This window comes from Miniopterus natalensis, chromosome 16, assembly GCF_054644295.1.
Source record: "Miniopterus natalensis isolate mMinNat1 chromosome 16, mMinNat1.hap1, whole genome shotgun sequence".
Taxonomy (NCBI): Eukaryota; Metazoa; Chordata; class Mammalia; order Chiroptera; family Miniopteridae; genus Miniopterus; species Miniopterus natalensis.
In genome coordinates, this window is record NC_142096.1 from 20,701,087 (window position 1) to 20,718,016 (window position 16,930).

The window sequence follows — 16,930 nt, forward strand, 5'->3', positions numbered from 1 at the left end:
CTATATCCCAAAACCCAATTATGGCCAAGTTAAGCAAAAAGGAATATATTAAACTATCTGGAGTTTTATAAAGAACCCACAGAAGGGTGGAGACTTGGACATGGAAATGGCCAGGACTGAAACGAAGCCTTTCAGAGCCCTGGAAACAGGCACCATAACAGTGATGCTGCAGCAAAGGCAGCCTTGGCCTTTCACCTGCGAGGACGGAATGGCTGCCGGTCAGTTTTAGCATCCTAATCCCTCTGCACAAGATGTCAGTTTCCAAGAAGAAGCATCTGCTTGCCCTTGCTTGCCTTGCCTGCCCACCCTTGGTAATAGTAAAGTGTCTGTTTCTAATTTGTAGTTGTTTTTTGTCAAATTTAACATTGTGCATTGGATTGAAGAAATCGTGAATCCCAAGGAGTAATGCACCTTTTTTGTATTGTGGTTAAAAGCCCATTCATGACAATAGAAGGAAGAATAGGATTTCTCTCTCCGTTTGTAGAAACAAGAGATTCACAAAAAGGCTTCCATTTTGTCAAATATCTTGCTGATATGTAGTATTTTGTACTTTAGTATATTCCTCTTAAGTACTGGATATTTCATAGAACATTATTACCACTGTTTTTTTCCCTCAACTTTCATTTTTATGTCATAATGGTAAGCTGGTGGGTGGTTGTAATGTGTGTCCTCTCATCTTGTGGCATAAGATGTATATGACTATGTATATACATATATATATATACACACACATATACATATACATATACATATACACACACACATACACACACACACACACACACACACACAGGGTGTCCTGAAAAATATATACACACTTTAACAGCTGATAGCTCAATTTTGAAAATGAAATATGTTTTGATAAACACTGCCTTTATAATTATTCAAAGTGTGTGTATACATTTTTGGGGACACCCTATATTTTTATTTTTCTGAACATTTAAAAATATATATATCTTTATTGATTTCAGAGAGAGGAAGGGAGAAGGAGAAAGAGAGATAGAAACGTCAGTGATGAGAGAGTCATTGATCAACTGCCTCCTGCACACCCCCTACTGGGGACTGAGCCTGCAACCTAGACATGTGCCCTGACCAGGAATCAAACCTCAATCTCATGGATCCTAGGTCGACTCTCAACTGCTGAGCCATGCAGCTGGGCTGAATATTTTTTTTAATGCTCACCCGAGGATATGTTTTTATTGATTTGAGAGAGAGAGGAAGGGAGGGAGAGAGAACCATCCATGTGATCAATCAGTTGCCTCCTGTAGGTGCCCTGACTAGGAATCAGAATGACACTCCAACAACTGAGCCACACTGGCCAGAGCCATATATGTTTTTAAATGAATGTATGTGTATGTATATAGGCAGGTGATTTGTAAACACTGTAATGAGTTTTTATGGCATAACTTTTAAAATTTTGCATGTTTTCTTCTCTTTTCTCTAGCTTTTCTCTATTTCTAAGCCTGAGAAACATACCATTAGTTCCTTGGTACTCACTATGCCTCTAGGTGGAGTGATTGTTAAAATCTAGAGTAAAAACTCCATCAAGTAACCATGGGAGGACAAATTACCTTTTTATTTCACCCTACTAATCACATTTGGGGGGATTATAGGAGATGCTGAAATGGAAGTCTGACACCAGGTAGTCTGCCCATCCCTGGGCAACTAAAGGCTGTTTTTCTGCCAGGAAGACATCTGGTTTCTGGGGATCCTGTGTGTCTTTCCTCCACCCTGACTGATCTAAATACTGATAGAACACACTCTAACCTGTAATGATTTGATGTGATACAAGTGATGGGCTTCTTTCAGAGTTTTCTTCACAGCTGTTTGCTCTTCTGAAATCATCTCTTTTTCTCCTTTTTTGATAATTAAATGAGTACTTTCAAAAGAGATGGTAAATGCCAGGGGAAAAGCCAAAGTAGTAAACTTGTCAGTGTAAAGTTTATATTCCCTTGGACCTGCAATTTGTCTAAAGTCATAATCATAAGTCAAAAATGTAAGCAGAAAAGTTCATATACTTATTATTAGCAAAGGTATTTGCCATGGAATAAAGTCTATGACATGTTATCTACTGAAAAGCAAATCGCAGAGCAGCATTTATATGTTCTCATTTATGTAAAATTGTGTACTTATTTCTGTGTGTGTATTTATTCATGGAGCAGTGCCTGGAAGCATATTTTAACTGTGATTATCTCTAGTGGACATATTTGGACGTTTCTTTTCTCGTTGATAACCTATACTGGAAACCAAGACTATGATGTTGAAATTCTTCTATCCCTTTTAGTGATTTTTATATTACATTAATCATTTTTAAGAAATTTTAATATTTGTAACTAATAACGGTTTTTGAATCTCATTTATAGTTTTTTTTATATTACTGAGTCTGTGAAATACGAGAATGACAGTTGGCTTCTTGACTACACTAGTTTTGAACATCAGTGTTTTAATTATGTTCTTAGCTTATGTTTTATTAGCACCTCTCCCTTAGCTTATATGTTTACTAAGGGTAGGAGCTGTATTTGTTAAAGTTCATCTGTATATCACCTGGCATAGCATGTCCTTGAACTGAATGTCTTTTTTTTTTTTCAATCCTTAAATGTGAAATATATTCCCACTAGATTGTGTAACAAATCATTTTCTACTCTATTCAGGTGTAGAATTCGGTGCTCGAATGATAACTATTGATGGGAAACAAATAAAACTTCAGATATGGGATACAGTAAGTATAGCAAAAATACATTGTATGACTTCAGTAAAGTTGTTTTATAAAAGTACATTGTATGTTTATTTTGTTTTCATGTTATTTCATGTGTGTTATGGTTTATTAAACACAAATACCCCTGCAGCCATGAGATGAAATGTGGTTCCAGAAAAGATTAGTCTTTCTTCCTTTTATAAAAAAATCTTCATTCGAGGATATGTTTATTGATTTTAGAGAGAGAAATATTGATGTTAGAGAGAAACATCAATCGGTTGCCTCCCATACGTGCCCCTACCAGGAATCAAACCCCACAGCCTTTCAGTGTACGGGACAACACTCCAGTCTACTAAGCCACACCAGCCAGGGCAAGGTTAATTTTTTTTTATGCAGCGTTTTCAATAGGTGTACCCCAGCTATTGGATGTTGTGAACAGAACATAATTGAGTGACTGTTTAGGCTGTGGTCTAAACGTAAATACTACAGAAACTATTTTTAAGAAAAACAAGCAGCATGTCTGAAGTACACGTGAGATAAAATATGAATATTAATACCATAGTCTTTTTTTGTTAATATATCTTTATTGATTTCAGAGAGAGGAAGGGAGAGGGGGAGAGAGGGATAGAGACATCAATAATGAGAGTAATTGATCGGCTGCCTCCTGCGTGCCCCTCCAAAGTTTAATTTAGCCCTAGCCAGTTTGCTCAGCGGTTAGAGTGTTGGCCCGTGGACTGAAGGGTCCTGGTTTTGATTCTGGTCAAGGGCATGTACCTCAGTTGCAGGCTGGCACCAGTCAGTGTGTCTCTCTCACATTGATGTTTCTGTCTTTCTCTCCCTCTCCCTTCCACTCTCTCTGAAAAGAATGGAGAAAATATCCTCAGACAAGGATTAAAAAAAAAAAAGTTTAATTTAGTCCCAACCACTTGAAGCCACCTTGCTTTCAATCCTAATTCTATCATTTATGTTCATTGTCTATTACTTGCTATAATTTTTTAAAAAATTTTATTGAATTTACTGGGGTGACATTGGTTAATAAAATGGTATGGGTTTCAAGTGTACAATTTTATAATACATCATCTGTATATTGTATTATGTTTTCACCACCCCAAGTTAAGTCTCCTTTCATTACCACTTGTCCCCATACCCTTTACCCTCTTCTACCTCCCCCAACCCCTCTTTCCCTCTTGTAATCACCATACTGTTTTCTGTGTCTATGAGATTTTTTTTCTTTGCTTAATCCCTTTGGCTTTTTCACCCAGCCCTGCAACACACCTCCCCTGTGACAGCTGTCGGTCTGTTCTCTGTATCTATGAGCCTGTTTCTAATTTGTTTGTTAGTTTATTTTGTTCACTAGCTTCCACATATAAGTGAAATCATATAGTACTTGTCTTTCTCTGACTATTTCACTTAGCATAATACTCTCCAGGTCCATCCATACAGTTGCAAATAGTAATATTTACTTCTTTTTTATGGCCAAGTAGTATTCCATTGTGTAAATGTACCACAGCTTTTTTATCCACTCATCTACTGTTGTACACTTGGGCTGATTCCATATTTTGTCTATTGTAAATAATGCTGCAATGAACATAAGGGTGCATATATTCCTTCAAATTTGTGTTTCGGGTTTCTTCTGGTATATTCCCAGAAGTGGAATCGCTGGGTCATAAGGCAGTTCCATTTTTAATTGTTTGAGATAACTGCATACTGCTTTCCACAGTGGCTGCACCAATCTGCATTCCCACCAACAGAGCACAAGGGTTCCCTTTTCTCCACATCCCTCTCCAACATTTGTTGTTTGTTGCTGTTTTGATCATGGTCATTCTGGCAGGTGTGAGGTGATACCTCATTGTAGTTTTAATTTGCATCTCTGATGATTAGTGATGTTGAGCATATTTTCATATGTCTATTGGCAATCTGTATGTCCTCTTTGAAGAAGTGTCTATTCAGGTCCTTTGCCCATTTTTAATTGGATTGTTTGCCTTCCTGGTGTTGAGTTTTGTAAGTTCTTCTTAAATTTTGGATATTAACCCCTATCAGATGTATCATTGGCAGGTACGCTCTCCCATTCAGTGCGTTGTCTTTTCATTTTGTTGATGGTTTCCTTTGCTGTGCAAAAACTTTTTAGTTTGATGTAGACCCGTTTGTTTATTTTTTCTTTTGTTTCCCTTGCCCAAGGCTATATATCAGAAAAAATATTGCTATGAGAGATGTCCGAGATTTTACTGCCTGTGTTTTTGTCTAGGATTTTTATGGTTTTGAGTCCAACATTTAAGTCGTCGATCCATTTTGAGTTTATTCTTGTGTATGATGTAAAAAGGTGGTCTAGTTTCATTTTTTTGCATATATCTGTCCAGATTTCCTAACACTGTTTATTGAATAGACTACCTGTGTGTTCTTGCCTTCTCTGTCAAATATTAATTGACCATAAAGGTGTGGGTTTATTTCTGGGCTCTCTATTCTGTTCCATTGATCTATATGTCTTGTTTTTATGCCGGTACCATGCTGTTTGATTACTATGGCCTTGTAGTGTAGTTTGATATGAGGTAGTGTGATTCCTTTAACTTTGTTCTTCTTTCTCAAGATTGCTGTGGCTGTTCAGGGTCTTTTGTGGTTCCTTATAAACTTTTGGAATACTTCTAGTTCTGTGAAATACGCCATTGGTATCTTGAAAGGAATTGCATTGAATCTGTAGATTACTTTGGGTAGTGTGGGCATTTTAATGAAGTTAATTCTTCCTGTGCATGAACACAGTATATGCTTCCACTTATTTATATCTTCTTCTATTTCTTTCTTTAGTGTCTTATAATTTTTCGAGTATAGGGTCTTTCATATACTTGGTTAAATTTATTTTTAGGTATTTTTTAATGCAGTTGTAAATGGGGTTGCTTTTTTAGTTTCCCTTTTTGATAGTTCGTTATTGGTATATAAAAATGCAGCTGAATTTTGGATATTTATTTTGTATCCTGCTAGTTTACCGAATTTATATATTAGTTTTAGTTGTTTTTTGGTGGAATCGTTAGGGTTCTCTGTTTTACAGTATCATGTTAATCTGTCATTCTATGTAATTTTTTTTAAAAAAATGTCTTTATTGATTTCAGAGAAAGGAAGGGAGAGAGAGAGAGAGATAAAAACATCATTGAGCCCAGCCGGGCATGGCTCATGGCTCAGCGGTTGAGTATTGACTTAGGATCCAGGTGATTGGTGTTTGATTCCCGGTCAGGGCACATGCCCGGGTTGTGGGCTCCATCTTCAGTTGGGGGTTGCAGGAAGCAGCTGATCAATGACTTTCTCATCATTGATGTTTCTATCTTTCTCTCTCCCTCGCCTTTCCTCTCTGAAATCAATAAAGATATATTTTTTTAAAAAAATTGAAAAACAAAAAAAAACAAAACATTACTGATGAGAGAGTCATTGATTGGCTGCCTCCTGCATGTCCCTTACTGGTGATCGAGCCCACAACCCAGTGGGGAATTGAACCACGATCTCCTGTATCATAGGCCGATGCTCAACCACTGAGTCACATTGGCGGGGCACGCTATATAATTTTTAATTACAATTTCTCATCTGAACTGCAGAACACTATTTGAGTGACTGTTTTCTCTATTGTCCCATTTTAGATGCATAAGAGAGTAGTTACTTTATTATATACAATGGATGTCTTAAGGTAGCAGTTCTCAAGTTTTTTGGTCTCCGAATCCTATTATACTGTTAAAAATTAGTGAGGAGACCCCAAAGAATCTTTGCTTATGTGCCTTATAGCTGTCAGTGTTTACCATATTACAAACTGAAACTAAGAAACTTATTAAATATAAACTAGTAAATGAAATATAAAGTATGGGGAATTTTATCGTCAAGTACCTCTGGTCTTTTATTCTGTAGTTACTCAATCGTAGTTTCTCACCTGTCACCTGTAATAGCTAATGAAGGAAGGAACCTTGGAGAATATTCAGTCTCAGACTGGATTCCCAAGAAGACCAAGCAAGTTGCCAAAGACTACTGTGAGACCTAAGTTTCCTAGTGCTTCTTGTATATCCCTTTGTCCCTGAAATGAAAAACCCTAAATCTCTGCCTTGCTCTGCCCTAGAGCTATACATTGGACTCTAGGTTTTTATGCTTTTTTATCTCCTCTTTCTCATTGAAGATTTATGCTTTCACTATTTTTTAGGGGTTTCCTCCTGAGCCTGTAGCATCTCATAACTCTTTTGATTTATATTCTTTCAGGTGACATGATTTCCAAACTGCACCGAAAAGAGAAAAATAAAGTATGCAAAGTCCCTTTTTACTAGAGATTTAAAATTAGTGATCATTAGCCAAAAAGAAATGTTTTCTACTTGTGCATTAAAAGATTAGTTTTTGAAAACTGATTGTTTAAACTAGGTTGCTTTCTTAGTTAATAAACTTTTGTAACACACATCCTTCTGTAGTGTAGTATGAACCAAACTACACGATATTCTTTAATACGTGTTTACATACCGTGTACTTTGCATAAATGCTTGCTTTGTTTGAAATACTTTTTCTTCCTTCCTGTTTAAGACCAACTCAGGTGTCAGCTCTTGTGGAGCCTTTCTGACCCCCATGGGATAGCTGATTCTCCCCATAGTATTTTATGTATATTCCTGTTACAGGTCTGATCGTGTTGTTATTGTTTTTTATTCACATATCTAACCTCAGAATAAGCATCATGAGGGAAAGGTATCTTACTCAACTTTGTATCATGTATTCTTAGTTTACTGACTGATGCAATGTTTGGTAAATTTTATTTCATGAATGAATAAAGCATCTCATTTTGTCAAAGCAACTTGCAGGATTGGTGGAGGTGTTCAAGAAACAGCATCTACTAAAATAGTTTCAAAAGGCAAGACTGATATAGTAGTGAAAATTATGTGATATTTTAGGCATAAACCACCTCTTTGGTTTATCCTAGTTTGTTCGGTTGTTCCTCTATCCTTAAGATGTTCCCTTAAATAATCCCCCTCTCTTCCCCTGGGCTTTTTGAAACTTGAGCAAGTCATTCATTTCCCAGCTATTTTGTAGGTTAACTATCCATCCCTTCTTTTGATAGGAGTCTTTTTTTTTTTTTTAACGTATGAGTAGATTGTTTTATCTTGCAGTGATCTTTCAAAAGAAATCTGCTGTATGCTGGATAATATGAAAGAGAAAAAGAAAAAAACTCTTGTTTGCACTTCCCTTTTCTAGAAGGGGTAATTTTCTTTCCTCTGGTCTAAAAGGGAGAGATGGTGGTGCCTTTGAAGACATTATGACCCTATCCCCCAAAAGAATTCCAGGGCTTCCATTCACATGGAGGGTGCTAGGACCCAGTGACTTGTTCCAGGATTTACAGAATGTTCAAAAAAAGTGTGTTAATTTATACTTTTGAAGGTTGTTTTTTGAGTCTCTGACTTAACGGCTTTGCTCTTACTGTCATTGGTTTTCTTACTTTCATACCTGATTTCCAAAACTCTTTAATGTACATTATCTGACACACATTAAGGTTGGTTCCACACTCAGTTTATATCTGAGTGAAAGTTTCCCATATTGCGGTTTTTCAGTGTGTCTATGAATGTGTATAGCAAGCTACACTTTTAGCAAGGATCATGTCTGTTCCCAGCCCAAGGCATTTACAAAGCTATTCTAGAATCCTTCAGGGAAATTTTTGCCAAGTGTTATGGTTAATTAAATAATCCCCCTCTCTTCCTCTGGGCTTTTTGAAACTTGAACAAGTCATTCATTTCCCAGCTATTTATTTTGTAGGTTAACTTGAAGAAATGATCTTTTTCCCCCAATGACTAAGTCTCAGTATCTTAGTATATTTGTCATTCATTTCCATTTACAAAAACAAAAATAAGGAGTTTTCCTTGAAAATATCCACATCCACCATCTTTGTTTTCTTTTGAAAATGGCTAAGTCCAGCTACCAGCAGATACCCTCTGGAGGCCTTGCTGGAAGCAGTGATAACAGTAAGAGCATTGCCTCCCTTAAAGCACTTTCCCTGGGCCCTGTGTGTCACTTTTTATCTTTTATCAGAAGTCAAATGTGTGATATGCTTGTCTCTGCCACAGTAAGTCAGTGAAGGAACATGAGCTGCACCCAGTCCTATTCAGTAGCTGAAGGCAGAGGGCATGAGGAGTCTGTTCTCCCTCTTAGACCCGCAGCTGGCCTTTGTCCTTTCCTTTTTCTCTTCTTACTTGTCCTTTCCTTTTTGTCACTTTCCAGTCTCCTCCCAAATAAATTTTATTCTCCCCCAAAATTTGTAACATGGATGTTTTACATTTATATATCTGCTTAATTTCCCAGAAGTATTTTTATTTTATATTTATAAATATTTTTGACATCAGGTAAGAGTTAGTGAAACCGTGTAAAAAATCATGTGAAATGTACATACTAAAAATACCTTTTCAGCTAATCACAGACATTTTTTCAGTCCTTTGTAAAATATATGAGTTTATACCCAGCTCCTCACCCCCCAAAATGAATATTTTTGTGTATCAGTGAAGCAATAAGGATAGATGACCAGCATTTGGTGGGACTAGGGGAAGGGCTGGAACCAAGCACCAGGAAACAATCCTGCTTCTGTGACTCCTGTCTGCTCCCATCCTCCCAACCCCAGGAGTTGAGAGGCTTTTAGAAGCCCAACTATGTTGCCTCCTTTGGTTCATCAACTTTTTATTGAACAACCACAGGGACAGGAAGCAACCTTAGACACCTTAGACATTGTAGTCTACTCTAATGTTTACTTCCCACCTGTGGTCTCTATTTTCTCTTAAATGTCAGCATTAAAAGAATTTGAAGTTGGCAATCACATCCTCTAAGTCTTATTTACAACCCTTGTTTCTCTGATGATCTACTTGAGTTTCTGTAGGAGACTGTCTTAAAAGGCCTAGAATTATAGTCCTGGTTGACTTATCTCCATCCTTGCTGTGGACACTGAGGCAGCCTAAAAGTCACTTTGATTCTTACTACTGTCACTGTTGTCCAAAACAAAAGTCTTGTTTCTGCATTTGGATTTCATCGTATGAAATTTTCAGTGTCCTCCGTGACAGCAGTTCCTTGATCACTGATCTAGATTCTTAAGTTGAGTCTGTTTAGTGAAGTACCTGAGATCTCATGCTTATTTGGCTACTTAGAAATCCTTTTTTTGGGTGGGGTGGGGAGGTCTTGGTTAGGGTTTGATAACTGAAGTTGTTAGGTAAATGACTAACAATGAAAGTAAGAGTTAATACTGTAATATTGATTCTCACAGATCTTAATTTTCTAACTTTATTGGCTCTTTGGGATCAATCAAGATAACATTTTAGTGCCTGCTATAAATACACTTCACTATTCTATTAGGCTATCGCTCAAGAACTAAAGAGGAAAAAAGATAAGCATTTGAGCAGTGTGTTGGTTTTATCCAATTGGTAGTATTAGAACTAAATGATCCCATGAAAGTGCTTTTGGATTTGCGAGGTGAAAAGGATAACTGTGGGCTGTGGTGGACAGGCTTGCTAGCTTTGTGAGAGAATTAGGGGCTCGATCTGGTCATCAAAGGGAATAGAAATTGGATAGTGGAGGGAGGAGAAAATGGTTTTTCAGTCAAAAAAGTAAACAGATACAAAAGCAGGAATAATCAGATGAATATAGCCAGGGCAGGATATCAGACAAAAAATTTGCTGAACAAGACTTTTATTGACTAAGAAGATAAAATTTTGAAAAAAACAAGTAGAGATCAACTCTTAAGAGCTCTAGTCGCTCTTATTTCATTAAATGCATTTTTCTTTACACCCTTAGCTTCTGTTAGGAATCCCTTACTACAAAGAATTCTATATCCTATTCTGTTTCAAGTTTCTAAAATTTCTTTAACCAACACTTTATAGTGAAGAGGATCAAAAATAACGTTCTAGCGAGCTTCGGTGCAAATATGGCCAAGTCCAAGAACCACACCACACACAACCAGTCCCAAAAAAGGCATAGAAATGGCACCAAGAAACCCCTGTCACAGATATAAATCTCTTAAGGGTGTAGACCCCAAGTTCCTAAGGAACATGTGCTTTGCCAAGAAGCACAACAAGAAGGGCCTGAAGAAGATGCAGGCCAACAGCTCCAGGGCCATGAGTCTACATGCCAAGGCTGTCAAGGCCCTCATAAAGCCCAAGGAGGTAAAGCCCAAGATTCCAAAGGGCAGCAGCCCCAAGCTCAGTCAACTTGCCTACATTGCTCACCCCAAACTTGGAAAACATGCTTGTGCCAGCATTGCCAAGGATCTCAGGCTCTGTCACCCAGAGTCCAAGGACAAACAAGGCTCAGACCAAGCCCTGGCTGCTGCTGCAGCTCAGGCTCTGGCTCAGGCAGGCTCCCAAAGTACCCAGGCCCCCACGAATGCTCCACAGTAGAGGCCTCTGCCTGCCAATGTGAGGACTGTTAGGACTCCTGGGCTGCTGTCTGCATGGAGCTGGAGTCCTCCTGTGCTATTTGTACAAATAAATCTGAGACAGGAAAAAAAAAATCTGTATTTTCTAAGTTGACATTCTTTTTCATCTAAAACAATATAGGTCAATCACAGTTTGGACAAGTTTCTATTAAAGTGCTTTTTTAAAAACTAGATTACTTAACCATTGGGCTAGCTTTATGCAGTTAGCTATTTGTTTATAGTTAGATAAGCCATAATAAAACACTTATTTGAGCAAGAGTTTTTTTCAAGGCTACCAGTGCCATTAACAAAAAGACTAGGCCAGAGTGGAGGGTATTTTTCCTACAAGTGAGGTCTCAAGAATTTGGAAACTATTCTGAGTTCTGATCTTTGCTTATTATGTAATTAGGGATTTTAAGATGCATAGCGACGTTCATAGTCCTCATTTGGAATGTGTGTTTTTTTATTGAGTTTTTGTTTTATTTTTATAATGATGGGCAAAATCCAGATTCAGTGGATTCAGTGTAAGGTGATGCATGTTATTTCCATATTACATGTTTGTTCTTGGCAAAATAATTTGGAAGAAATGGAAGTGGTATGTGGATGTGTGCTTTTCCTAAATTTATTTTCCCTTTTACTATTTCTTATCTGGGCTGTAAACACTGAAGTTTTAGTTCTGTAGTGGTGTTCCCCTAGGAGTGTATTTATTTTAACTCATCCCACAGAATGTCCTAGCAAGATTGTTTTAAAGGATTTTTTACCTTGCTCAGTATTTAGGCACGGCAGATACAAGAGCTCTAAGCCTGATTTTTATTTTAAACTAGTAAAATATTTACCTTTTTTGTGTTATTTACCACAGACTCCTTTTTTGGTATATAATTCACAGTAAAATGAATCTCTTAAAAATCTAATCCTTAGTTTTTCTATGCTAAGCAATTAAAGGAGAAATTCCCATAATGCTTGCATTTTGAACTTGAACTTAAAAGAACTTTTTTTTTGAAAGATATATCCCAATAAATTATATTAACATAATTTTAATTAATTTCATGCTTCCAACTGGTATCATCTAGTGTTTTAGCCTCAATCTGTGTGAAATGAGTTAGCTATCTTTACAGCCCTTTTATATGTGGCTTTCTTAGTATCTAATTTAGCATGACATTATTCTGAGTACCAGAATTGCTCATGAGTTACCAAGAGAGGCCCTAATCTTTGGTTTCCACATAGAGGTTATTTTTACTGAATCTTAGCATGTTAGGAGTTACTGATGTTTACTTATTTAGGTGGGATACAGTAATTACCATTTTGTGCATTCGAGTAAGACACCAGGATTCATTCTTTCACTTAGCAGGCTTTGTCTGAATGTTGTTGTGTGCCCAGACCCCGTGCTAGGCATTGGGTGTGGGGACAGGGGAAGGAGGGAGTGTAGTGGGAGAGCCAAGAACAAGGAGTATAAAGTGTAGAGTGTTCGAACAGGGCAGAACCTGAGCTTCTGTATGCGTACTGAGAGTAAGAAGGGCTTAATATTTACATTAGAAGATCAGAGTTCAGAACACGCAAACATGAATATGTTTCAAGAAGTTAGTAGATTTTGAATACAAAAATTGTGAAAACTGGCTTTATGTTTACTTAATTTACATATATTTCTCAAAGATAGAAAAGAAGTGATTTAAAATGAAAAATTATTTTTTTATAAAAACTGTCTCAATTTTAATCTTAAAGGAAATAGGCATATCCCTCACTAGCCTTTCTTAAAAAATAGAACATTAGTTCCACCAGTAAAGGAGAAATTAACTAATTTTGCATAATCTCTGAAGTCTGTTTTCACAAGTAAATATAAAGATGACTTTTACATCCTGTTGCCTTTTGACAGCATTATATATCAAATACAGAGAAAATTGATTAAGTGTGGAGAAAAATTATATAAATTAAATTCAGAACCATTTTCTGTTTTTCATAATAAAATGATTGCTCAAAGAATTTCATCTGATGACTGTTGAAAGCTCACTGCAGTTTGTGATATAACTGATAAAATCTGCATCCTTGGCCTTCCAACAACCTTTACACCAGCAGATGGTGGGCGTAAAGATGTCATTCATCATTTATTTACAATGGACTTTATTTATTCTAGTGTCAACAGCTGCCCCAGGGAGTGGGTTATTGAATTCAAATGTGAGGCTCTGGGTTATTTGCTTCCTTTCAAATTTGTCTTCAGAGCTTAGTTGCTAGGAGTCCATTCTGTGCTCTAATAATGATTCATGTATTGTGAAGCCATTCAGTAAATTGGGTTGTCAGGGATTGCCAAAAAAGGTTTAGAGGTCTTGGGTGAGGAGTGGGGGGGTTGCATGTGCATCTGGTTGGTTGACTTGAGCAATAGTAGTATTATGTAACTTTTTCCTAAGATTGGTGAAGTTAGGTTCTCTTCTTGTCCTTTATGCACTCATTCCCTACCTGCCCATATTCTATATATGAATAATAAGGAAATGAAGAGGACAGTCTATTAAAGGAAACTCTCAACCTTTTCTTTCCTCACAGGCGGGGCAAGAGTCCTTTCGTTCCATCACAAGGTCATATTACAGAGGTGCAGCGGGGGCTTTACTAGTATATGACATTACAAGGTGAGAACTTAGAAATTTTTTAGTTCAGTGGTCAATGTAGAGAATTTTTCTAAATATGGTGACCAATAATGAAAGTATAGCTTTGCCTTTATGCCCTGACTATTTGCCTTCAAAACTTATATGTCTTAAATGAAATATAAATTTACTACAGAATTTTGCAACTAAGTTATTTTCTTATATAAAAAAGTACCCCCAGGTTGATCAATTTGGTAATATTATCTGTATATTGAAATTTAATAAAGTGCTATTATATTTACTTTCTAAACTGAACTGTAATCAGTGAACTCTAAGTCCAGGCACTATACTTTAAATCTGTTGTCATTGCATAAGTGGATATGGCTAAAAATAAGTTATCTTTAATGGAATATATACTGTTCCTTGTACACTGCTAGGGGAAATCCTTTGACAATAGTAATCAAATTATCATTTATGTTTAGGAGAGATACATTCAACCACTTGACAACCTGGTTAGAAGATGCCCGCCAGCATTCCAATTCCAACATGGTCATTATGCTTATTGGAAATAAAAGGTAAAAAGAGTAATTTGAAGCTTTTTTGCATCAATTATGAAGACTGTGGTTAGCTGTTTATGTGATTGCTGTTAAAGCACTTATCTTTTACATTTGTCCAAATATAAGTTAGTGGTTTCTTAAATTATAAAATTTTGGAAATCCTAAGACGTTTCATTTGGGTGTTTTTTCATTTGGGTTTATTATTATTATTATTATTAAATTGAGGTGACATTGGTTAATAGGATCATATAAGTTTCAAGTGTACATTTCTATAATACGTGATCTGTATACTGCATTGTGTGCCTACTATACCCAAAGTCAAATCATCTTCTGTCACCATATTTTTGGCCCCCTTTGCTACCTCTATTCCTCCTACCCCCTTCCCTCTGGGAAACCATCATGCTGTTTGTTGTCTATGTCTGAGTTTCAGTTTTATATTCTACATATGAGTGAAATAATTTGGTTTTTAAAATACAGATAAACTTTGTTGGAAATTATTATTATCATTTCAAATAGTTTTTATTGGAAGGTATACTTTAAAGAATAATTTGAAAATTTTATCTGATTAGTAATTTAAAATAAAACCCACTGATTATTTGGGGGATAAGTCACTATTAAATATTACCTAAATTATTTTAAATACATGGCAGTAGAAATGAGTATCTGTCAGAACTCAGAAAAATGTTTTTCCCCTTTTTCAGTCTATGAATTAATACAACACAGTGATTGATCCCATGTATTTCTACTTAAAATCCTGAAACACTTTAAAAATTGTTTAGTGGATATCACATCAGCACTTTTAAACTTACTTTTAAGGCTTTATATTGGTGTCATATTAATGTTTTTCCCCCAATCTTATTTTACTTTATATCTCTAGGGAGCATTATCTGCAGTGAATGTCCTTGTGCTCTACATTTAAAAAGATAGTACATGGAAAAAACATGTTCTTTCCCCATGGTTTCTATAAACTCGCAAGAGCACAGGCAAGTTACCACTAACTTCAGTAGAAAATTACAGTGGTAAGAAATGAAATTAGTATTTCTAAAATGCTAGACACAGTTCATTCATTCTTTAGGTTTTTAAAATAGTGTTAAAAAGATGTTTTTAGAAAAATCATGATTTTAGGTAAAATCATGATTCCACGATAATGAGCACATCAGAGCTTTTATTTATCTCATTAATTAATGGGGAACTGGTAAGATATTACAATTGATTTAAAAGAAAACTCAGAGTACAACATTTATAATCAAATAAGGAATGCTGACATGAATTTACAAATGGATACAAAACTGAACGATATTTGTAGGATGATAATTATATTTCATGGGGCACAGTCTGCATTTCTGTTAGCCACATTATTTCCATTACCTGTTTTATAGAAGTTAGTTTCTATCTCTACAATCTTTGAAAATTTGTGGGATGCAGTTAAAGCAGTGCTTAAAGGGAGATTGTAACACTAAATACTTATATTAGGAAAAAGTTTCAAATCAATAACCTAAACTTTCACTTTAAGACTAAAAACTAGAAAGACAAGAGCAAATTAAACCCAAGGTAAGCAAATGAGGAGATATTAAAAAAAACTATAATTTTAGAAGATAAATAAAAGAGATACTGCTCATGAAAAAAAGAAGACACAGTACCAGTATCAGGATAAAAGAGTGATACCACTACAGATCCTTCAGATATTATAGGATAGTAGGACAATATTGTAAACAAAATTAATGGATTGGGGAGATGTTGGTCAAAGGGTACAAACTTGCAATTAGAAGATGGAACGCACAGCGTTGTGATTGTGGTTACCAATACTATACTGTATACTTCAAAGTTACTAAGAGACTAGATCTTAAATGTGCTTACCACAGAATGAAATAATTGTGTGACATGATGGAGGTGGAGGTATTAGCTAATGCTGTATTGGTAATCATAATGTGTTATGTAAATGTATCAAATCAACAAGTTGTATACCTTAAACTTACACAGTATTATTGTCAGTTATAGCTCAACAAAAAATAAATGATCCCTAAACAATTTTTTAAAAACCATTTTCTTCACAGCTATTTGATTCCTCAACTGTAAGCTATAGTTAACTTGATCTTCCTAAAATTCCTATATTAGATGACTACTTTCTAATCTTTAGAGTCCTTAAGTTCAAAATCAAAACACGCTAAATAAATGGAGAGATAGACTTTGTTCATGGGTAGAAAACTAAATATTTTTAAGATGTCAGTTCCTCCCAGATTGACCTAATGACTTGCCGTAATCCCAAAATTCATTAGCCTTTTTTTAGGAGGCAGAAATTGACAAGCTGATTTGAAAATTTATATGAAAATACAAAATTGGAGGATTCACTGGTTTCACTAATACTGATTTCAAGATTTATTATGCTACTATAATCAGTTTAGTCTGATAAAATGGCATATGAGACATAAATCAGTGGAACAGAATGAGAGGTCCAGAAATAGATCCATACATACATGGTCAGTTATTTTTTTGACTAAGATGTCAAGTCAGTTCAGTGGGGGAAACAGTAATCTTTTCATCAAATGGTGTTTTAAAGTTGAATAGCCATGTGCCAAAAAATGAACTTTGACCCTTACCTCACACCATATATAAAAATTAACTGGAAGTGGATCATAGACCTAAACATAAGAGCTTAAAAGTACTTAAAAATTCTAGAAGAAAACAAAATTTTAGTGTCTCTCGTATTGTGAAGCATTTC

At 35.8% G+C, this 16,930-nt stretch overlaps 1 protein-coding gene across 1 annotated transcript in view; it reads left to right on the plus strand.

Moving 5' to 3' along the window:
- RAB2A (RAB2A, member RAS oncogene family) overlaps nucleotides 1–16,930 on the plus strand; it is a 61,726-nt gene that overhangs the window by 22,094 nt on the left and 22,702 nt on the right. The window contains 3 exon segments of the mRNA XM_087825394.1: nucleotides 2,652–2,719; nucleotides 13,617–13,699; nucleotides 14,137–14,229. Of these exon segments, the coding sequence (XP_087681520.1) occupies nucleotides 2,652–2,719; nucleotides 13,617–13,699; nucleotides 14,137–14,229 (244 nt within the window).